The 21,995-nt window shown below is 31.7% G+C and overlaps 1 protein-coding gene across 3 annotated transcripts in view; it reads right to left on the bottom strand.

The window, feature by feature from the left end:
- The window catches only part of LOC145239868 (C2 domain-containing protein 3-like), a 176,473-nt gene that overhangs the window by 19,211 nt on the left and 135,267 nt on the right, over positions 1-21,995 (bottom strand). For all 3 annotated transcript variants that reach the window (XM_080103482.1, XM_080103537.1, XM_080103596.1), the window contains exons 37-42: positions 21,584-21,721; positions 15,788-15,899; positions 10,691-10,855; positions 10,074-10,155; positions 5,897-6,060; positions 1,852-2,008 (exon numbers count right to left, since the gene is read on the bottom strand). In XM_080103482.1, coding sequence (XP_079959608.1) covers positions 1,852-2,008; positions 5,897-6,060; positions 10,074-10,155; positions 10,691-10,855; positions 15,788-15,899; positions 21,584-21,721 — 818 coding nt within the window. The remainder of the gene's footprint in view (positions 1-1,851; positions 2,009-5,896; positions 6,061-10,073; positions 10,156-10,690; positions 10,856-15,787; positions 15,900-21,583; positions 21,722-21,995) is intronic.

Raw genomic sequence — 21,995 nt, 5'->3', positions numbered from 1 at the left:
TTATTTGTAGATCATGATAAGGTAAAGCCGTAACAATTACCCTCTGATATGGCATCAAGAGGTCCCACCAGAAGCTACTGCATGGTTCAGAATCAATTCACCAAATGGCAATACAGCAGCCCCAGTACTTTGCACCTGCTGATAGGACAGCCTCCTTAGTGGTTAATCCAAGGTTTAGGTTCCTACTATCAGGCGGATAATATCAGCCCAGTTAAAACGTTTACATCCAGTACTCTTATTAGTGACATGGGTACAAGGATAGACATAGAAATAGAAAATTTCCGACATCTCAGACAAAAATACTGCCGATCTAGAATACAGCTTTCTCTTCTCCCTTTGTCACAAAAATCACTTTCTAAATGAGAACTGAGAAACAAATTAGGAGAAGCGTTGTCTACTCTTTATTAAAAAAAAATAAAACAATAATAATAATAACAATAATAAGTATTCTACATATATAAGTTTTATTGATATGTGTAGGGGAAAGTATGGCAATAGGTTCCCCTCTCACTAACTGAAATAAAGAAAGAACTCAATTAGCAAATTTTACGTATGTAATTCTTACGGCAACTCGGCTGTTTTCCTCGAGTCATACCCGACTTGACTTAAATAGAATTTATCTACCCCTTTTGCATACATTCAACACTAGTCAGTGCTTTATTAGTATGATTATTTAAAAAATCTATTAAAGAATAATGTTGACAGCTTTTTTTTTACAAAAGAATGCATGGACAGACATTCGATTCAAATTTGGAGAATGCATTTATTTTGAGGAAAATAGCAAGCGAATTACAAACCGCAAATTGACGACAAATTCCAATAAAAAATTTTAACAATAGTTTTATACCTTTAAAACACAACCAAATAAAAGAAATATAACTTGCAAACTGAGTTCCAAGAGAACTAACAAATGCACCAACAATGCAACAATTCAAGGTGAATTTGGACAGATGTTGGGATATTGTATTCTCTTATGTGTAAATTTCTACCACACTTTCCCTTTCCATGACAAACGAAGCCATTGCATGTTTTTTGTTCAAGTGAATCAAATAGTAATGAAAAGACATTGGACAAAATGACAACTGAGCTCAAACTTGAATTCAAATCTTTCTTACAGTTGCAGATATCTATATATCTCTATGAAGTGGTGTCATTTCTCACCCTAATAGATTAAAATGCAGATTTCAACTTCATAAATACAAAAATAATAGTTTATAATAAACTAATCATGTATTTGCAACCAAAGTTGTAAGGTTAACTAATTAATTAACATACTCATTAATTAAATAGCTGTTTCTATTGTTTTCCAAATTTCAATAATTATTTTTGTTTTAATATAACACGCATTTCTATTAAATACATTTTACATCATTTGTAAATGCTGAGTATTTTTTATGAAAATTCAAAGTTCACTTTCTACTCTCCGTTGTTTTATTTACCTCTTTTCCAGAAGATGAGACACAAGGTCAAGTGTGGGTTTAATGAAAGTGTTTCTGCAGAACAAACTGGATTTGAACTTGGAACATCTAAGTTTTCAATCTGTGTCATTATTAGGGCCAGGACAACAGCATATTCTTATCATTGTTTTGACTCTCGAGTGTGTATATTTGTTGATATCTTATATGCTTTTATATAGAGTGAGGTGGTTCTCGGTTGATTAACTGTGTCGGATATATACTCAAGAGTTAAAACAATGAAAAGAATATGCTGTCGTCATAGCCCTAATCATTATGAACTTACCTGCTGTCACTTCCTCATAATAGTTATAATCTATCACCTTGTATCGATAGTGCTTCAGCTTGCCATATAATCTGATACATAGAAGATTTAAAAGACTGAAGTTATTCTTACCTTGTTTTTTTCATAAAGCAATTCTGAGCCGAGAATTGTGTCAAGCTCATATTCCCACACTGGAGAGTCGTTATCAAACATCACATTGGTGAAAGCCATCTTCTTCTTTTGTGCAGTCGTAAAAGACACATAAGCATTTGGTTGGCACAATTTATCACTAAAATAGATCAACAAATAACACCATAAACATCATAAAATCTAAAATTGAAAATATTTAATCATTTTTTTAATAATGATTTTGCTTAATAATCTTTTGATTTAATACAAAAAAATTCTGCTAAATGAACAACTGTTAAAGTTGGGTTCATTTCTCACACCATCAACAAAATCTAAAATTAATTCAACTTTACATAATAAAAGTATCATATTTTTTTTATATTGCTCATGTATTTGTGATATCAGTCTCAAGGTTAATACTGCTTGTGAATTTAATATTACCATGGAACTTCCTTATTTGGGGGGGGGGGAGCTGATTTAACCTGCCTAGGGTGGATGCTGTTGGCACAGAATTTGTGTATTGGACTTGATAAATGACAGTTTATTAATTTAATATCATTTGTTATTGTTTTTTTTTAATTCAATAATTGTTTTCATTTTAATAAAACAAATACTTCCATTTCACAATATTGTTTCATTTCCTGGACAAATATTTAGCATTTGTATTTGAATGCTCTTTCCTTTAGAGAGAGACTTGATTTTCAACAAGTTGGGATCTATTTTTAATTGTAAGTGAAAGTGAAAAAGCAAATTGACTTACTCTTTTTCTTTCTTTACAGTCACAATTAAAAGGATAAATAAATTTGTATTGAAATTACCATAACGTTTATTATCCATATGAATAAACGAGAAAGATTTTGTTTTGTATTTATTACAAAATTATGAATAAAATGTTTATTATTTCAAATTAAGGTTTCAAGTATTGAACTTTGCAAAGTGATAACAAACTGACAAAGCTAGCCAGTCATTAATAAAATACAATCCAACCATAAATAAACTTCGGTCCATGCCTGACTTGTCCACCAAGTTTTACTCATGAATGTTCCACAATTCTCATGATATGAAAACAACAATAAAACAAAATCTGTATGATGTACCCATGACAAAAAGAAAATATACACAAAAACAAAAATTGATCAAGCAGGTTTATTTTTATCAAGAAAATCATTTTTAAGCAAATTTGATTTTTTTTCCTTATGAATGCCTCCCTCTCCCATGTTAAGAATGGTTTTCTAAAATCTTGATTTGGAGTTATCTCCCTTGTTTCTTCAGAATTCTTTCAAAATGTTGCTGTGAGATTGTTGCATGTAGTTTAGCCATAAAATTTGATTTTCTTATTTATCTTCTTTATTTAATAAAATAATCTCAATTTTCCTCTCTACAAAAAATCATTACAGAAATATGGACACAGGTGCGACGCATAAATCAAAAATGGTCAGGATATGTCCCAATACTTGATGCATGTTTTCCGGTAATTATTGTTAGGTTTGATTTCAATACTTAAATTCCTACAATATTTCTGAGTTAAGTCACAAGTCATACTTACAGGAGGTAGAAGGATATCTCACTCAGTTAGTATTATGCACTTTCAATCTTCTAGTTTACACCAGCCAAATTATTATATAATATTCACTTACCATAAATATTTCATTTTATGATTACATAATTTTATCTTACACCTACTACTTACTTCCTAGGTAATTTCCTGCTTCTTTCTAATCTAATGACAATTTCACTGGCTACTCAAACATAAACCTTCATTCTATAGATAACATTTACCAAACACTGCAGGATACTTTTCATTAAATTAAGCATGACGCCCATCCACATTCTATTTTTTCAAAGCAATGAAACCACTACTTATCACAATTACATGAATATGAACCATATATTTGAACAGAGTTAAGAAAACTTTCATAGATTTCTTACGACTCAATAGATAATTGTTCAATTAATCTTAAAACAAAGGCATTTATTCAAAAAATAACTTTCACATATTACTAAGGATCTCTGTTTATATGTGTGCACGTAGTATTCAGAGAGAGAGAGAGAGAGAGTGGGTGACAGTTACAAAAGCTACAACATACACTTCCATATATATATATATATATACTAGCAGGGGTTACCCGGCGTTGCCTGGGTGATCGGCCCCCTTCCCACTCCGAGGGGTAACAAAAAAAGTCACCCCTCTGGATTTACATGCTTGGTGCCGGCCTCCCCCCTTCAGGGAGAGATAATCCCCAACCCCACCTTCAGGGAGGAGGGTGCCTGGAGGCTTCTCCCCCCCTCCCCAAGGAAAAAAGTCACCTCCTCCTGGCCTCTTCCCCCCCCCAAGGGTGGGGACACCGGCTCCCTCCTTTGGGGGGAGAAACTGCCAAGCTCCCCCCTTTCGGGTGAGAAAATGCCAGGCTTCCCCTTTTGGTGGGGGGATGGTGGCCAGCTCCCCCTGCTTGCCCGTAGGTGGGTGGAGGATCGGACGCCCTTCCGTTAGGAACCCACCCTTGGGGGGAGGTGGAAGGAAAGGGTATAGCCCCGCCCCGCTTTGGATAGGATTTAATAAACAAATAGAATTTAAAAAAAAAGTAGAATCGATCAGGATCGAACACGCAAACTAACGGTTAACAGTTTAGTATGCATACCTGAAATACTCTCTTACCTTTAATAAATAAAAAAATAAATAGAAAATGTAGTAAAAGAAAGTATAAGCAAATGAATGGATAAACGGGAACATACCAAAGTAATAAAATGAGAAAATGAAGAAAATCAGATTTACTGTGTGTGTTTATGGTGGGAAAGTCAGTGGGCTTGGTTGCCATAACAACGTGACGTACACAAGGACGGTAGTGAACGTGTGCTGGGTAGTAGTACTAATAGTCTGTCCTTTGGAGGACAGCAATTGTTTTCGTATTGTGTGTACGTGTGTGCGGCTAGCGCCAGAATGGCGGACGTGGTGTCGGAGGTTGGATTGTGATGGCTGGTGTAAGTTTCGTAATTTTGTAATTTGTAAATAGCAAGTTAGGGAAAAAATAGACCCTTCCAAGATGGACAATAAATAAGGGCATAATATTTTATGGTAAAGGTAAGAATGTAGGAACCATAGTTTTTTAGGAGATGTGATTATTGGATTAACCAATCAGAAACCGTCTGTGGCACACACATCTCTGTTTTATAGATATAGATATATATGTATATGTTCATCTGCCTTATTTGTTTTCTTTTCTCATTTTCTTCTTCCTGACAGGAGTAACCAACCTGACTGTGTGAGATTCGATTCCAAGTCATTCCACAGCAACAAGTTCTTTGCTTTATTTTTTAGGAGGGAGGGGGCGAGATATGCACATATTTTAATACATTAACTAATGTGCTTTTTAACATTTCTTTTTATTGGTGGGGGACCTCAATTCTTAACAACCACTTCATAAAAATACAAAAAAGATTCCTGCAGTCTAGAAGGATTTCTCTTCACAAAAAGACTTCAAAACTAATGTGTTAAAAAGTTTTTAGCAGTTTATCCACTCAGTATTTTATGTGACTCATGAGAATAATGTGTCAGATATTCATAGTTTAATTTATTTTCAAGGGGGGGGGGGGGTTAGAGTCTTTTACCAAATCTCTTCTGACTACTTGATCAATTTATGTGACTTTTGGTGTATGATATTTTCTTTCTGTTATGGATATGTACATCATAAAGATTTTTCTTGAGTTTTGTTTCTCATATGGAGAAATTCTGGACAAGCACTCATTTACCTTGCAGTAAGTTACAGCAAACTACCTATGTTTGTGATACAGACAATAAAGTTATTTATGTTCAACATATTTAGCATATTCGGTAACCTTCACTAGTATATAAAGTTTGATTATCAACTCTCTACATCTGCCAATAAGAGAAAATACATTGATTAGTTTTTTAAGTATCCTCATCATTATCATCATTTAACATCAGTTTTCATACTAGCATGAGTTGGAGGTTTTGCCAAATGACTCTTCTTCAGGCCTCTCAGTTAATATCAAAAGAAAACAAAATGTACATATAACTAAAATGTCTCACGTGGATTTGTCCTTGATGTGTACTAAATGCATGGCTCGTTCAATTGAGATGTGGACATGGAAGGTATTAATGAAATCATTAGCATCAGGCACCAAAAAACTGTCGTTCCAATCAGATTCCAGAACAGATGATTCTTCGGGTGCCAGTTCTTCATCTTGGATTTTCTAAAATTGAATACAAGAAAAATGTGCTTATTATTCTAAATGATAATCATGGTTTCTAAATCTTAACTGTGAAATCAGTAATTTAAATAGAAACTCTAGTTATTGACCATCTTATTGCTAGAAGCCACTTGTGTAACTTAATTCCCATAATTCTTAGCAGCCGTTCCCATGTTCTTTTAGAATCCTAAAGATTGGCATGAAGACAAGTGATCTTTTGTCATTTCTTTTAATTGTTCATTTAGTTCACAAACATGCAGATGTAATAAGTACACATTTGGGGGGAGAAACTGCCAAGCTCCCCCCTATATTTATAGTAATTCATTTATATTCCTTATATCTGTACTTAAATGATAACTCGTGTGTTTTATATTTTATACTTATCCAGTTTTAAGGAGTTATGTGAAATAAATATGACCTTTGTTATCATATGTAACAACGTGAACTGATAATCTTTTATATAAAGTTATCTTGTCAGATTTTCAAAGTTAAACTTAGATAACATTCAGGTTGATAAACTAAATTTTGCTTCTGACTAGCCATTTTTCATTTGTTATTGTTGTACAGTAATAATGACAATATATAATAATGTACATTTTTTTATGGTTTGGTTGGTTGTTTTTGTTTTATGGCATATTAACCCTTTTCAGGTTAGTGAATGCCAAATCCAGTAGTTTTAAAGAAATTTTTTTTAATAGAATATATTTCTTTTTTCCAAGTTAGTTTCTATTTAACCCATAGTTGGGACCTTGGATATTACCTTAAATTATATCCTCACCATCGGATATAATTTAAGGTCATATCCAGGACCCTTTTTTATGGTATTTTCACCCCAAACAAGGCATAATACCATTTTAACGTAGAGGGCTACAATCTGGGACATAATTGTAGAGACACTATGTAGGGAGTTTAGCAGCAAGATGACTGTTTACATTACATTTAGGTTCAATTTATATTTTAAAATGACTTAGTCCGGAGCAGACAACTCTTAATAGGAAACATTTTTAGATAATCACCCAAAAATAAAAATCAGCAAAGGAGATAACTCATAAATTCAAAAAGTTTAAAAATATACAAATAAAAACTTTTGGTATAACCAAATATTTACCAAGAAAAATGATTTCCTGTTTTAAAAATTATCTGCACTAAATGATGAAATTTAATTTAATGGCGCCGCTACATTGTATTCCAGCCAATCAGAGATATTTTATTCCTTTGGGTTTACATCATGGATAAAATTGTTGAAGAGGTTATACCTGCAGCTACCATGTGTTTTCTTTTTTTGTTTAATGAGTGGCAGTATGAAGGCATTTATTTTAATTTATTATATCTAAAGAACTTTACAAAATATTTTTTACTTTCAGTATTCACATTTCTGTAAATAAACATATTTATTTAAAAAATATATTTATTAAAATGAAATTTTCTGTAAATAAATATATAATTTCTATTAAGATTATATTTATAAAAAAGTTTCTGTAAATAAACATTTAATTTATATTAAAAATATATTTATAAAAAGTTTTTGTAAATAAACATTTAATTTATATTAAAAATATATTTATAAAAGGTTTCTGTAAATAAGCATTTAAATTATATTAAAAATATATTTATAAAAGGTTTCTGTAAATAAGCATTTAAATTATATTAAAAATATATTTATAAAAGGTTTCTGTAAATAAGCATTTAAATTATATTAAAAATATATTTATAAAAGGTTTCTGTAAATAAGCATTTAAATTATATTAAAAATATATTTATAAAAGGTTTCTGTAAATAAGCATTTAAATTATATTAAAAATATATTTATAAAAGGTTTCTGTAAATAAGCATTTAAATTATATTAAAAATATATTTATAAAAGGTTTCTGTAAATAAGCATTTAAATTATATTAAAAATATATTTATAAAAAGTTTTTGTAAATAAACATTTAAATTATATTAAAAATATATTTATAAAAGGTTTCTGTAAATAAGCATTTAAATTATATTAAAAATATATTTATAAAAGGTTTCTGTAAATAAGCATTTAAATTATATTAAAAATATATTTATAAAAAAGTTTCTGTAAATAAGCATTTAATTTATATTAAAAATATATTTATAAAAAGTTTCTGTAAATAAACATATTTTCAATGAAAATAATCAGTTTTCAGATATTCTTGTGTGTTAACCTACGTTTTTGTCAACATTTTCCGATTATGTACACTGTTTAGCGAAGATGACTTTCTAAACCAGAAATTATTTTTCTTTCTCTGTAAATATGCAGTTACACCAAATAAATAAATAAGAAACTATTTCACTTCATCCTAACCAACTAATTAAACATTAATATCATAAAGAAAAAAAAAAAATTGGTCAATCTAGTTTACATTTTGGTCATGTGTGCATTGTAATCACAGTCATCTCTTTGTATCATGTTTATTAGGCTCGATTATTTTAGTGTCTCAAATTATCTCTTGCAAAAAATGCTTATTTTTGCTTAGTTGATGCTAGTTATCTCCCTTGCATAATTGTAACGAGAACTATTAGCACCAATCATATTACATACTAGCAGTTCAGCCCGGCTTTGCTCGGGCCCTATGTACGGTTCATAACTTGCCCTATGTGTGAATACACTTTATGTAAGATTTCAAATGTTCAGACCAAAATTTGTCTGAGTAATTTCGTACAGACAGCAGAAGTTAATTTTTTTTAAATTTGGCCCCAATTTTTACCCCTTAACATTTATTATTTTGGTCTCAAATCAAAATAAAAAGTTTTATCTTTATTTAAAATTTCAAGTCTTTAAACCCAAAATTGGCAGAGGAATTTGGTAGAATCTGCAAAGGTTAACTCTTTCAACTTTTACCTTTTGGCAGCCAAACTGATTAAAATGCTTGATATATGTCTGAATACCCATTATGTATAAATTACAAATGTTTAGACTCAAAATTGGCAGAGCAGTTTGCTAGACACCGCAAAAGTCAAATCTTTTGAACTTTGACCTCTTGGCAGCTCAAATTTTCGACCCACACCAATTAAAAAGATTGCCCTATCTCTGAATACCCTTTATGTAAAATTTCAAATGTTTAGACCAGAAATTGGCTGAATAATTTGGTAGAGACTGCAGAGGACAATTTTTTTTAAATTTTGACCCAAATTTTTACCCCTTAACATTTATTTTTTTGGACTCATATCAAATTAAAAAGTTTGAGCTATGTCCAAGTAACCTACATTCAAAATTTCAAGTGTTTAGATCCAAAATTGGAGGAGGAGTTTGGTAAAATTTTCAAAAGTCAAATCGCTTGTCCAAAAACCGATTAAAAAGATTTTCCCAAATCTCAATACTCCTTACGTCAAATCTTGAGTCTCTAGACTGAAAAATGACAGAGTTATTTGGTAGGGAAATGTACACAGACACACACACACACACATTTTCACTTTCATAGATATAGATTGTCTTTTCAATCTCGCAATTGAGTGGCATCAAAAGACTGAAAATACATCAATAAAATATATAAATATCAATAAAAATATAAAATGTAAAGCAGAATTATTATAATATTAAAATTAGTGATAGGACGATTCCAATATTTTCCCCAGATTCCAATACAATTAGAGATTCCAATTTTTTTGAAACTTCTAAATATTTAACGATAAACTTGCTTTTTATATTTTATTTTCAGATTACCATAAAAAAATGTAATATGTGCATATATTTTCACAATCGTAAAAAAATACACTTTAAAGGGGATCATCTATGGATTATTAGTTTTATTAGTAGTTTAAAATCAATAAGTATGAATCATTATCATCAGTATCAGCAATGGAAAATTAAGTTAAAATAAAGCAATTAAAAGAATCAGTTTCGGCATTGAAAAACAAGCACAAAATTTACAGATTCCAATACTCCAAAACATTCTGAATTTTTCGATTAATCATGTCAACACTAATTAAAATAAGTAAATTCTTTTTTACTGACTAACTTGAAATATGAAAATAATCAAAATGAAAACGAGGGAAAATAAACTAACCTGATGTTGCAGAGAGATATGAGCTCTTATGTACATGCCATGGAGATTTGGTAAACCAGCTTTGAACATTGGATGAATACCACTGAGGGGGGAAAAAGAAGACAAATATCAAATAACAAGCTTACCCTCTCTCTCATTATATACACATATAAGAAAATAATTTTTTTTTTTTTTTTTACTTTTTAATGCTTTACCATAAAAATAATTGAATACTTTTAGTTATCAGTTTTGTAAATAAAATAAAAATATAAATAAGTGTAAATAGTGCATAAACATGACAACAGATTAGTAGAAATAAGAACACAAATGCATCTATAAAGCAGAGCCAATATTTTGGTCAATTAAGATTACCCTAATCTTTGATATAGAAAAGTTTAATGTTGTTTAAATTGACCAAAATATCAGTTCTGCTTTATAGATACATTTGTGTTCTTATTTGTTTCAATCTGCTGTCATAGTTATCAACCCTATCTAGTTCATTTTGTGCAATACAATGTATTTATAAAATTGTCATTTCATAAGTTCTAGAAATTTTTTTTAAATGGTATGTACTGAAAGACCAAACTTGTTAAATTTTTTTTTTTTTAATTGAATAAAAAGAGCAAGAAAATATTAACCTGATTCTGTGTACATTTTTCTTCTGACCATGGCACAAACCACTAAGTGGAATCCACGCTGATGCAATCCATTTATCTCTTTTGCGATCACTTTGTCGATGAAAGTCATGCCCACCACCGGAACCACACCATAACTGTACCTCAAATGCTTCTTCTTTCAAATACCTGTTAAATGTAGTTTTATATAAAGAGATAATAATAATCATGTTAATAAATTATATTTCTAAAGACATAATAAAAAATACAATTTACGGTACTCCTGCAGTATTTTACCCACCGATTTCACGATCTTAGCCGAGCGTTGACGAACGCTTTCGGCGTTAACGAACGCTTTCGGCGTTAACGCCGACGAAAGCCGAGAATTCGGAGCTACGGTGCAAGAACGCTAAAAGTATGTGAATAGCAACAACATTACAAGGAAAAGATATTACACACACACAACAAAATGGATAAAATTCATACAAAAAATTTGGATAAAATAAATCACAAACACTTACCGTAAGTTTTTTTAAAGTAAAATAAATTTATTTTGTTGAATATTTTTTTTTTTTTTTTTTTGGTTCATTTTGTTTTCCGATAGCTTTTTTTGGGGGGGGGGGGGGGGGTAAGCAACAGTAATAAACACTTCAATGTTTTTTGTTTGTTTTTAACAAAACGTTATTAAACAGTAACAACAATGTTTTTTTTTTTTTTCAGTAATGTTTGTAGGGGGGGGGACAACAATTACTGTTTATCTTTAGTTCCGACTGGAAGATTTTCTACTGACTGTAGAGGCAAAGTAGGGAGCAAAGGGTTTTCAGAGGATGTGGAAAGAAGCTCCTTCCCAACCGGGTAGCCTTCCGCGATTTGATTTATTATGGAGACAAAAGGGTTGTGTCCAAATTTTTGTCTCCACATAAATTCGCATAAATATGTTTCCAACAGCTCCCGGTTTTTTTTTTTATCGCTAAATTAAATAGCTGAAATGAAAGGCTCTGTATTTTTACTTTGAACAATAAAATAACTGAAATGAAACGCTATGTGTGTAATTTCAATGAAAATTATTCGTCTGCTGCGCGTTCGTTTGAAGCGCCCTGATCGTTGGCTGATAGAGTATCGTACCGCTCGCCATGTTCCGGCGTTTTCCGACGGATGTCGATCAACGCTCGGCTAAGATCGTGAAATCGGTGGGTAAAATACTGCAAGAGTACCCAATTTACATATTTATAGTTTATAGTTCTAATACAATAAGATGACAATACAGAGGTACTAATTTATAAATCTATACATAATAATTCTCATGAGAAATTGAAATTTACTTTTATTAGTTTACAAACTAAAACATATTATTGAACAGTTTACATTCAGACATATATATGTACTACAGAAGATCAGATCAGTACTGTCAGTTTCAAATCCAAACAAAGATGACTCATAATTGGTTTTCAATGTCAAACTCTCATAAGCTTCTGTCTAAACATGTATAAATAAATAAACATTACACTCTTATTTTGTTCATTTTTTCCTAAATAATTGTGTACTTTACTGGGATTCTCTTTCACTAACTTTATATTAGGTTGATGCAAAAATAATGTTTTTATCAAATATATATATATACGTCAAAAAACGACATTATTATTATTATGTTATCAAGGCAAGTCTTTCTTTATTTTTCATTAAAAGACTTGACTCGATAACAACTTAAGACTATGCTTGCCTGATTAAATCTTTTTAGATTAAAACAGGTCTATTTACTTTTGGATATTTTTCACCTGGAATATATATATATATATGCAGGATAGTAAATATTTATTTTTATGCAAACAGCATTGTACCAGTTCTTGTGGTTTATTTAATAAATGTTTACTACATACTACTATATAAGATTCAAAGGTGCATAAGTTGCATTGCCCAGATTTATTAGATGTATATTTTCTTGAACTTCCTAATATTGACCATTTTAATTTGTATTTTTTGTTCTCTTACCCATTTAACTAAAGATATTGATTTTTATTAGTTTCCTCTTTTTTATTTTAAAGGATGCTACACTATAGTGGAATCTGTCGACCCTATATATGTTCTAGTTCTATTATTTTCAATGACTTTGCATTTGTATACAATGTCATAGATAAGGCATTTACCATCTAAGGGACATTCATTATTCTTTCTACAGTTAAACAATAATGAATGTCTCATAAATAGTAAATGTCTTATCCCTGACATTGTATATAAATACAAAGTTATTGAAAATAATAGAACTAGGACATACATAGGGTTGATGGCTGTCGGTTTAAAGACAGATTTCACAACCATATAGTATCCTTTAAAATAAAAAAGATGAAAATAATAAGCAATCAACACCTTTAGTTAAATGGATAAGAGAACTATGTAGAAATAACAGAATACAAATTAAAATGGTCAATATTAGAAAATGCAAGAAAATATACTAATAAATCTGAGCAATACAACTTATGCACCCTCGAATCTTATCTAGAGAACATCTATTATATATATCTATATATATATAAAAGTGAACATGTCTGTGTGTGTGTGTGTGTGTGTGTGTGTGTACATTTCCCTACGCAATAACTCTGTCAATTTTTAGTCTACAGACTCGAAATTTGATATACAGGGTACTGAGATTTGGGAAAATCGATGTGATCGGTTTTGGGCCAGAAATTTGGCTGTTAAGGGGTCAAAGTTCAACGATTTAGCCTTTGAGAACTTTACCAAACTCCTCCGACAATTTTCGGTCTACACACTTGAAATTTTAGATATAGGTTCCTTGGATATGGATCTAACTTAATAACTTGATTTGAGCCGAAAACAATTTTAAGGGGTCATAATAGGGGTCAAAGTTTAAAAAAAATTGACCTCTGCGGTCTCTTCCAAATTACTCAGAAAATTTCTGGTCTAAATATTTGAAATTTTACATAAAGGGTATTCAGAGATTGGGCAAGCTTTTTCATCAGTTTGGGTCAAAAATTTTTAGTTACCAATATATAAATGTATGTATGTATGTCTGTTTGCATGTCTGCCTTAAACTTTCAATAGAGGGGACGAATTTTACCAAGATCAGTATCGTTTTAAAGTTCGACCTTTCATACGACAAATATCGAAAAGTTGGCTAAAAACATTAATATCTTCCCCTTCAACTAGGCACTTTTCTACAGGGGGAGAGGAGTCACTTTTTTCGCCGATATTTTTTAAAGTTATCCTCTCCTTTAGATTGTCTAGCCTTAATTCAAAAAAATGTCGCTTCCGGTTTGGCGGTGGTCGTAAACGTTAGGTTTTACCCAAGTCTTTTCCTCCTTTGCGGTACGGGTTCAAGCCTGCCTTCCTACTACCACTTTTTTTTTTGCTCAACATACACATCCAAACACCCGGGCAACGCCAGGCTGAAATGCTAGTATATATATAAAACAAACATTGTTTAATACAACAGAATTCTCTGCTTGACTATACCCATTTTATTTTTTCCATTTTTCTAATTTTTTTTGTATCAAAATAAAAAAAGTAATGAATGTTCCATAAGTATCATTAACGCTTTCAATTCTTCATTGAATCATCTTTAGGTAATGAAGAATAAAAAAAATCAGCAAAAAAGCTGTAGAAAAGAGAATTTAAAAAACAGAAAGATTCCAAGAAAACGTTTGCACTTTAAATTTTGGTATGGCAGAATTGGTGTCATAGAATAAAGTGTATTCACATAAAACATTTTAAAATGGTGTTACTCATTTCATATGTAGTGTTATTTATTGTAGATTGCTTCAAGTATTTTTTCACTTTTGTTAAAATAGTTTCTGAATGTAAAATTTTCATGTTAATAACTAAAATTTGTCTTAAATCACAGGAAATGGGCAATTACGTTTTTTTAAATGGTCCCTGTTTGTTTTTGTCTTATGGTATATCAACCATTTTTGTGTTATTTAATGCTAAATCCAGTAATTTTTGAAAAATATTTTATGCTGCAAGTTCTTTAAAACTTTTCAAATATTCATTTGATTTGGTAGTTTAGTTTTATGGTATATCAATCCTTTTCAAATTATTTAATGTTGAATCCAGTAATTCTAGAAAAAAACCGTTTATTTTTCAAGTTTTTTTATATTTTCAAATATTTATTCATTGTGTTTGGTTTGATTGTTTTATAGAAGAAAATTGTTGTTTTTGACTTTGCAAAATATGATTGAGTTTTGCAAAGCGAGATGAAAAATGATAACATCAATGTTTGGTGCATTTTTGGTCAAAAAGTCAGTATCTTAAGACAGTCTGATCTGATAGCACCAGATGCTGTAACAGGGCCAAAGTGGACCTGGGTGCAAAAGTGATTAAAGAGCAACTCCACATTCCCCACAGCCCCCAAATGGGGCCTTACCACAGAATGTCTTAAGATCATATCCAGGACTTTAAATGTTGGTAAATTGAGCTAGAGTTTACCAACTGCATGATGAGTCTACAAGAAAAGGGAGTAAAATCAATGTAGTCATCATTATTGTAGTCATCATTCTTTGACACATTCAAACTAATGATTTTCCCCTAATGAGATGTTAATTGAAATGGCCTTAGAGAATTTTCTGTCCATTTTATTCAAATGGTGTGAATTGAAAAATATTGTACTTTAAAAAAATTTTTTTTTTTAATTCAGATATAAGAGGCTAGTTTCAAATGGTTCCAGAGATTCAGAGATTCAATCAGTTAATTTTAGTAAAAGTTTTTATGCTTCAAATTCCTAATATTTATTCATGGAGTTTCATTTAATAAGCTATTCATAATATAAAATGATATGTGTATCACCCAATAAAATTTCATGCCACACACACACAAGACAGCTTCTATATAATTCATAGCTAGAATCCTGGCACACACCAACATTCTGGGTCAGAGAGTGCACATGAAAGTAATAACTCCTGAGTGTATTCAGATTCCTCGGAAAATACCAAATTGAAGTCTTACCACCAGATTTAGTTTGATCATATACAAGATGCTTTCTACAAGTAAAATGTAACAAGCTCTACTATGTTACGTGGTGGCAGTAGAAATAAATGAATATAGGTAATTAGTCTTTATAATGAAATGAAAATTCATTAAAATCGATAGGAATTGTAGAAATATACATACCAAATTAATGAAGACGATAAAACCAACTGGAAACTGTTCTGATGACTTTCTTTTGAAAATAAGAAATCTTTCCCTTTTATTCGAAATGGAAGAGGTTTTGAGACAAAAGGTCCTAGAAAAAATATCAAAAGATAATCTTATAAATCTGCTGGTTCATTCATTTGTACATACATGAATTAAATTTTTTTTTTTTGGGGGGGGGGAAAGAAAAAAAAACCCTTTAAATTCTGCAAGGGAGATAGCTTTTAAAAAAGTATATTAAATTATCTTGATTTTCTTTTTTTTAACATATAAGTTATCTTGTCAGGTTTTCAAAATCAAACCCAAATAGCATTTAAACTGACAAATCAAACTTTGCTTTTGATTAGCCAATTTCCATTTTTGTTATTTGTTCTGACAATATAACATTCTCCACTACAATTTATTTGAAAATAAAATTTCCTTAGTCCAACCCAGAAACTTCTAATATGAAACATCTCCATATATAATAAAATGACTGCAGAAATTCCCCTCTGGATCATAGGATTGTAGGTTTGTAACAACTGATACCACATACAAATTCAATAGATCTAGGCTATTAGCCATTACCTTATGCAACTTTCAAACGCCTTTGTAGATGCATTCAAGCATGATAATAAAATGTTACATTACATCCTACCAGCAACATCATCACAATCGCAAAACATCTTTAGAGGAAGGGGTACCTATTTCTCCATCTAAATATTTAGTCCTACCATCTATCAACACTGAGAGGAAGTCTACATGTTCCACATATTCTAGGCTTACACCACCCTTAACTGACTCATACAAACACAGATATACCATTAACATCTCCATATTAGAATAAAAAAAATAATAATGTTTCCCATGGGAAAATCCGCTTCCTCTGATTGGTTGCCTGCTAATTCTCTTAATCCGGAATTACATCATTCTAAACGAACACTTCAAAACATTACATGATGGCATAAAATTAATTCATACATTTTACTGGTTTTATTTATAACATTTTATTGGCAACTGTTTTTGTTTTGTTTTTTAAAATTTTGTTTCTTTGATTTTGCGCACACATATTTTGGGTTTTGTTTGTGTATGAAATGTTAGTTTGCTATTGTTTTAAATGACAATCTGCTTTTTTTTCTTTTTTTGGCTAATAGGTTTAACAGCCTTTGAAAAAAAATTTTTAAGGCATAAACCAGCGTATTATAAACACCTCAAACCTCAGCATGTTAAAAATAGCTTCTGAGGTTGTGGGTGTTTATTCTGAAAACCATTCTTCTACGTTCTTTCTTTCTTTTTGTTCATTAAAACAAACAACCTACCATAATAAATTTTTTTTTTATTGGCAGTATACCTTGTATTTAAACGTTCAGGTGATCAGTCATCTCCCTCTCAATCAATACAGACCAATCAGTCTCCTGTGTCATGAGTAACTTGCTGGAATCTGTGTTAAATAGAGAAGTAGTTAACCACCCCAGCAAAAAAAAAAAACAAAAAAAACTCCTCAGTGACATGCAATACGGTTTCCGTTCTCTTAAATCTACAGCAGATGTGCTAACAGTTATATCTAAAAAAAATTAGCAAATCTCTCAACGGAGCATTCTTTTCTAGGACAACTGCCCTTGACATATCAAAGGCCTTCGATAGGGTATGGTATAAATGGCCTACTCCATAAAATCTCCAGCTATGGTATAGCTGGAAATGTCTTTTCAATTATTAAATCATTTCTCTCTGATAGGTTCATAAGAGTAGTGGTTGATGGGCAGAAATCAGAAGCTCACAGTATTAATGCTGGTCCCTGAAGGGTCTATCCTGGGCTCAACTCTCTTCCTGATCTACATCAATGATCTCTCAAATCACATCCTAAGATCATTCGCAGATATTTATGCTGACAACACTACCATCTATAGCAACACATCAAAGGTCGTAAATGATCCAGTTCTCTCGGATTCTCTCTCCTCTGATCTTGATCATGTGGTGCAATGGGAAAAGAGGTGGTTGGTTAATTTTAATGCATCTAAAACCTAACTTCTATCTTTCCATCATCAACGCTCTGATCCATGTCTGGTATTAATTAAAATGCATAGCTCTCATCTTGGGGAGGCTCTATGTTTTGACAAGCTTCTAGGTCTGACCTTTACTCCTGATCTGAGATGGAACACATATATCAAATGCATTGCCAAGGCTGCTGGAAAAATAGTGGGATCATTCTACCATTCCAGTAAATATCTCACTGTTGATGCAATTTTCTACCTTTATAAGAGCCAGGTACGTCTAAGGATGGAGTACTGTTGCCACATGTGGGCAGGAGCTGTAGAAGTACTTATCCTGCCTTGACAGAGTTCAAAATAGACTTTGTAGCTTAGTGGGGGGGGCCTTTTCTCTTCCTAGCAACCTCTTTCCCACAGAAGAGACGTTGTGAGCCTGTCTCTGCTTTATCGTTATTTTCATGGCATGAAAAAAATACATGCAGTATACTGAAAAGAAAAACACTGTCTTATGTGAAAGATGCTTTCATCGGTAGAAGGCAGTCATCTACCTCTGTTTTTACTCAATCTAAAGAGTTAATAAATGCTTTCTTTATAATCAACCAGTACCTGCAAGTTATCGCCCCAAACCAACACTAATCACCAGTAACTAACAGTGCTGACAATCACAGACAGTGGCTTTCACAAGCTACCACTGGAAAAAATATCCGACAGTGGAAATCAGATTTATTACACGGCCGCCAGTGTCTGCTATTTTCCAGGGACTGCAGTGGCCACCAACAAGTGTATTTTAATTTGTTTTCGGGGGGGGGGGGGCCCTTTAACGATTCTGATCTGGATCTGTGATGCTTCTACTGGGCATGCCGGTTAACAGGTCCAGCTAGTTTTTAAATAATTCACTTTTCATTGCTAGACAGAGTTCAAAATTGATTTCAAAATCTAGTAGGGGTTGATCTATTCTTTACAGCCTCACAGAAGGAGTCTCTCTATAATATTTTTATTTTGATGGAAGGTGGTCAACTAAGCTCAAATTCCTAGTTCCTCCTTACAAAACATTTACAGCAAGAACTCACTTTTCTACTACAATGATAAAAAAAATCCTTTCTTCTTGCATGTGCTTAGCATTAGGCAAAATTTTCAGAGTTTTTTTGCAAGGACTTTTGTGGAACACATAATGATAGAATTGTTTCCCTGCAAATTATGACATCTTCAAATCCAATGTAAGAAGATTTTTTTTCATTAATTGTTCCCCAAAATAAATCAAACTTAATTCATTCTATCAATCCTCCTCAATCCTTTCATGATGTTCTTCATCTTTAAACCAGTAATTATTCCATTTCATTAGCCATTATCCCAGAGTTGCTTTCAATCTTGATAAATTAGTACAACAAAAAAGGAATGAATGTTGACATAAAGGAAAGTTAAAACACAATAAATGGAGCTTAACATATTTATATACAAATTTACAAGGTAGGAAATTATTTGCATAAGTGAATTATTCAATCTCCATTTACAATGGGCATTCCAAAAGTAATGCCTCCTATTGTTTTATTCCACCCGAATGGATCAGAGGAGATTGCAAATTGTATTGTTATGACTGAACTTATGCATCCATGACCTGAAAGTTTCATCTCTCTGTTGCAGATGTTGATGGTGTGAAACTCTAAAAAAGCAACCCTTGTCATGGATATGCATCAGAAACAGAGATAAATCATTGAATTTTTCCACGCAGAAAAAGTTGAACCAATCCACATTTATCGGCACCTGCTGAATGTTTATGAAACCGATGCAGTCGATCTCAGCACAGTCAGTAGATGAGTTCGTTGATTTCAGAGTGGTGGCAGAGATGTGAGCTACAAAGTGCTCTCTGAATGCCCGTGCAGATGCACTATGCCATTGCTGGAAAAAATGTATTGAGAATGATGGTGACTATGTCAAAAAATAAATTCTGGAGCACAAAAGGTCACTTATTTGAATGGTACCAGTCTTGATTCCATAGCTCTTCATCATTTTTTTTTTTAGTTAAAAAATAGGAAGCATTACTTTTGAAACAACTCTCATAAGTTAGTTTGGACAGTGGAATTTTTTTCAGTGCATGTAGAATGAAGAAAGAGAATAAATCTGCATAAGAAGTGTAGGTGTTTATACAGTATGGATCATATGTGAAAATCGCATTCAAAGTAAAAATTCTTTGATATACAGAGTGGCCCACTTAAAAATAGCCCAACATATCTAATCTTTCTCTAATCAATTTTTGTCAGATTAAGCGACCCACTTAAAAGTAGCCCAGTCTCTCTCATCTTTCTCTTAACAACCAACACCACAAAAGAAAATGCAATTCTTTTTTCAACATGATGGCGCTATATAATAATAAGCATAGGGTTATGGCCACCACGTTTCCAGGACTCGCTATCATGTGATTTTTATCTTTAGGGGCTTCAAAACAAGAAGTCTAGGCAAATAATCCTCACAATCTAGACCAACTTAAGGAGAACATTACCAACGCTATCAGGAGAATCACCAAAAATCTACAGGCAGTATCTGCAAATATTGTTAAACATGCCCAGAAATGCATAGATGTCAACGGGGAGCACTTCCAGCTTAAACAATAAAAGAATGTTCCTCTTTTCTACTACATTTTCTGGGCTTATTTTAAGTGGACAACCCTGTACTTATGCATCATGCAAAAATATGTATTCTCACAAAAAATTTGGAAAAATGATTAAAAATGAAAATCAGTTTTTGTATTTTGCACCATTCATTATTACTTACTTAAATGACAAACTGACTTATCTCCCCCTTGTTTTATGGGATTTCCATTCTTAATTAAAATTTGAGTCTATAATTTTTTCTTAATTTTGGGTATAGATACCTATTTTTGCCTGATATGTAAAGATATCAAAGAGTTTTCTTGTATTTTTCACTTGTGTCCCTATTTGAATAAGCACCAAAGTGTATAGGTGTTTGTCTTCTTTTGTCAGTGTGTAACAATAAATAGGAAGTGATAATAGTTGCATTTTATCTCTGCTACACTCGGATGTAATTGTAAACAGGTCACATGACTTATTTTTATCAATTTTGTGTTGTTTCTTTATGACCCAATTCTTGTGGAAAAATAGGTTAGAGATTTTAGCAATAATTTTAACTTGTGTGTTTGTGCGCATGCTATTAATTAATAATTATTAACAGATATGTTAATCGCAGACAGCCAAATTGAAATTCTTTCATCGGCCCATTTTTTTTCTATGATTACTGAAATGATGGAGATCTTTCTAAGATTCCAGTTTCTTTTCATGCCGTACATAAAACCTTGGTATTTAATTATCTTACCCTTCTAAGCTGTGTTTAAGCCAGCATCATTAGGGACACTGAGTTTAACCAGGGTTGCTACTTTCAGGTGCAAATGACAAAGTATCTTCTGAGATGCATGAACACATCTAAAAACTAATTGACCATGACTAGATTAATACATCATCATATGTTTTACATGTCAGAATGTGTTATGTTTTTTAGAAATTAACTTCCAAATTAAGCCATATTTGGCTAAATCTTTATCCCTCTTTCTCTCAGATACATCAACTGTTCTACATCTACTAACCCAAAAAATCTCATCCTTTCCTTCAATGTGACCATACTGATAGAGTCTCCTGCTCTGTATACATATCTCAATATTGTCTAGATTTAATCTTGCTCTCAGATCAACAGATCTAAGCCTTTCTTCAAGACTCACATTACACATCCATCATATTCTCATATCAGTCAGTTTATTGCATAAAAAAATTTGTTTTATTTTTATATAAAAATATCTTACCTTTATCATGGAACATATATTTGAGGTAACACTGACTGATGGAGTTTGCAGTTTGTTCTGGAAATAAGCAGTTCTTCTTGGCAAGATTCACTTCATCAATATTAATTGTAACTTTCACAACCATACCATCTTCAAAGTCTGAAGGCAAAGAAAGATAGAAACATCTTTGAAAAAGAAATATAAAATAAGAATAACCAACACTTTATATAAAAGTACTAATTGGTTACCCAACATTGCCTGGAAGCAGGTACAACAAAATAGAAGAGTTAAAAAGTGTGTGTAGGTAAAAGATGGTATTGGCTCGGTCGTAAATATCACATAATCATTGCCAAGATCTCATTCTCTCCTAAATTGATATAACACACAATTGATAGAACCCCTTTCAAAGTTATGAAAATAACAAAGTAGCAGC

Source organism: Euprymna scolopes, chromosome 1, assembly GCF_053919585.1.
Source record: "Euprymna scolopes isolate OS-2025 chromosome 1, ASM5391958v1, whole genome shotgun sequence".
Lineage (NCBI taxonomy): Eukaryota > Metazoa > Mollusca > Cephalopoda > Sepiida > Sepiolidae > Euprymna > Euprymna scolopes.
Note: the sequence above shows the minus strand (reverse complement) of the source record. Positions and strands in the feature narration are given on the sequence as shown.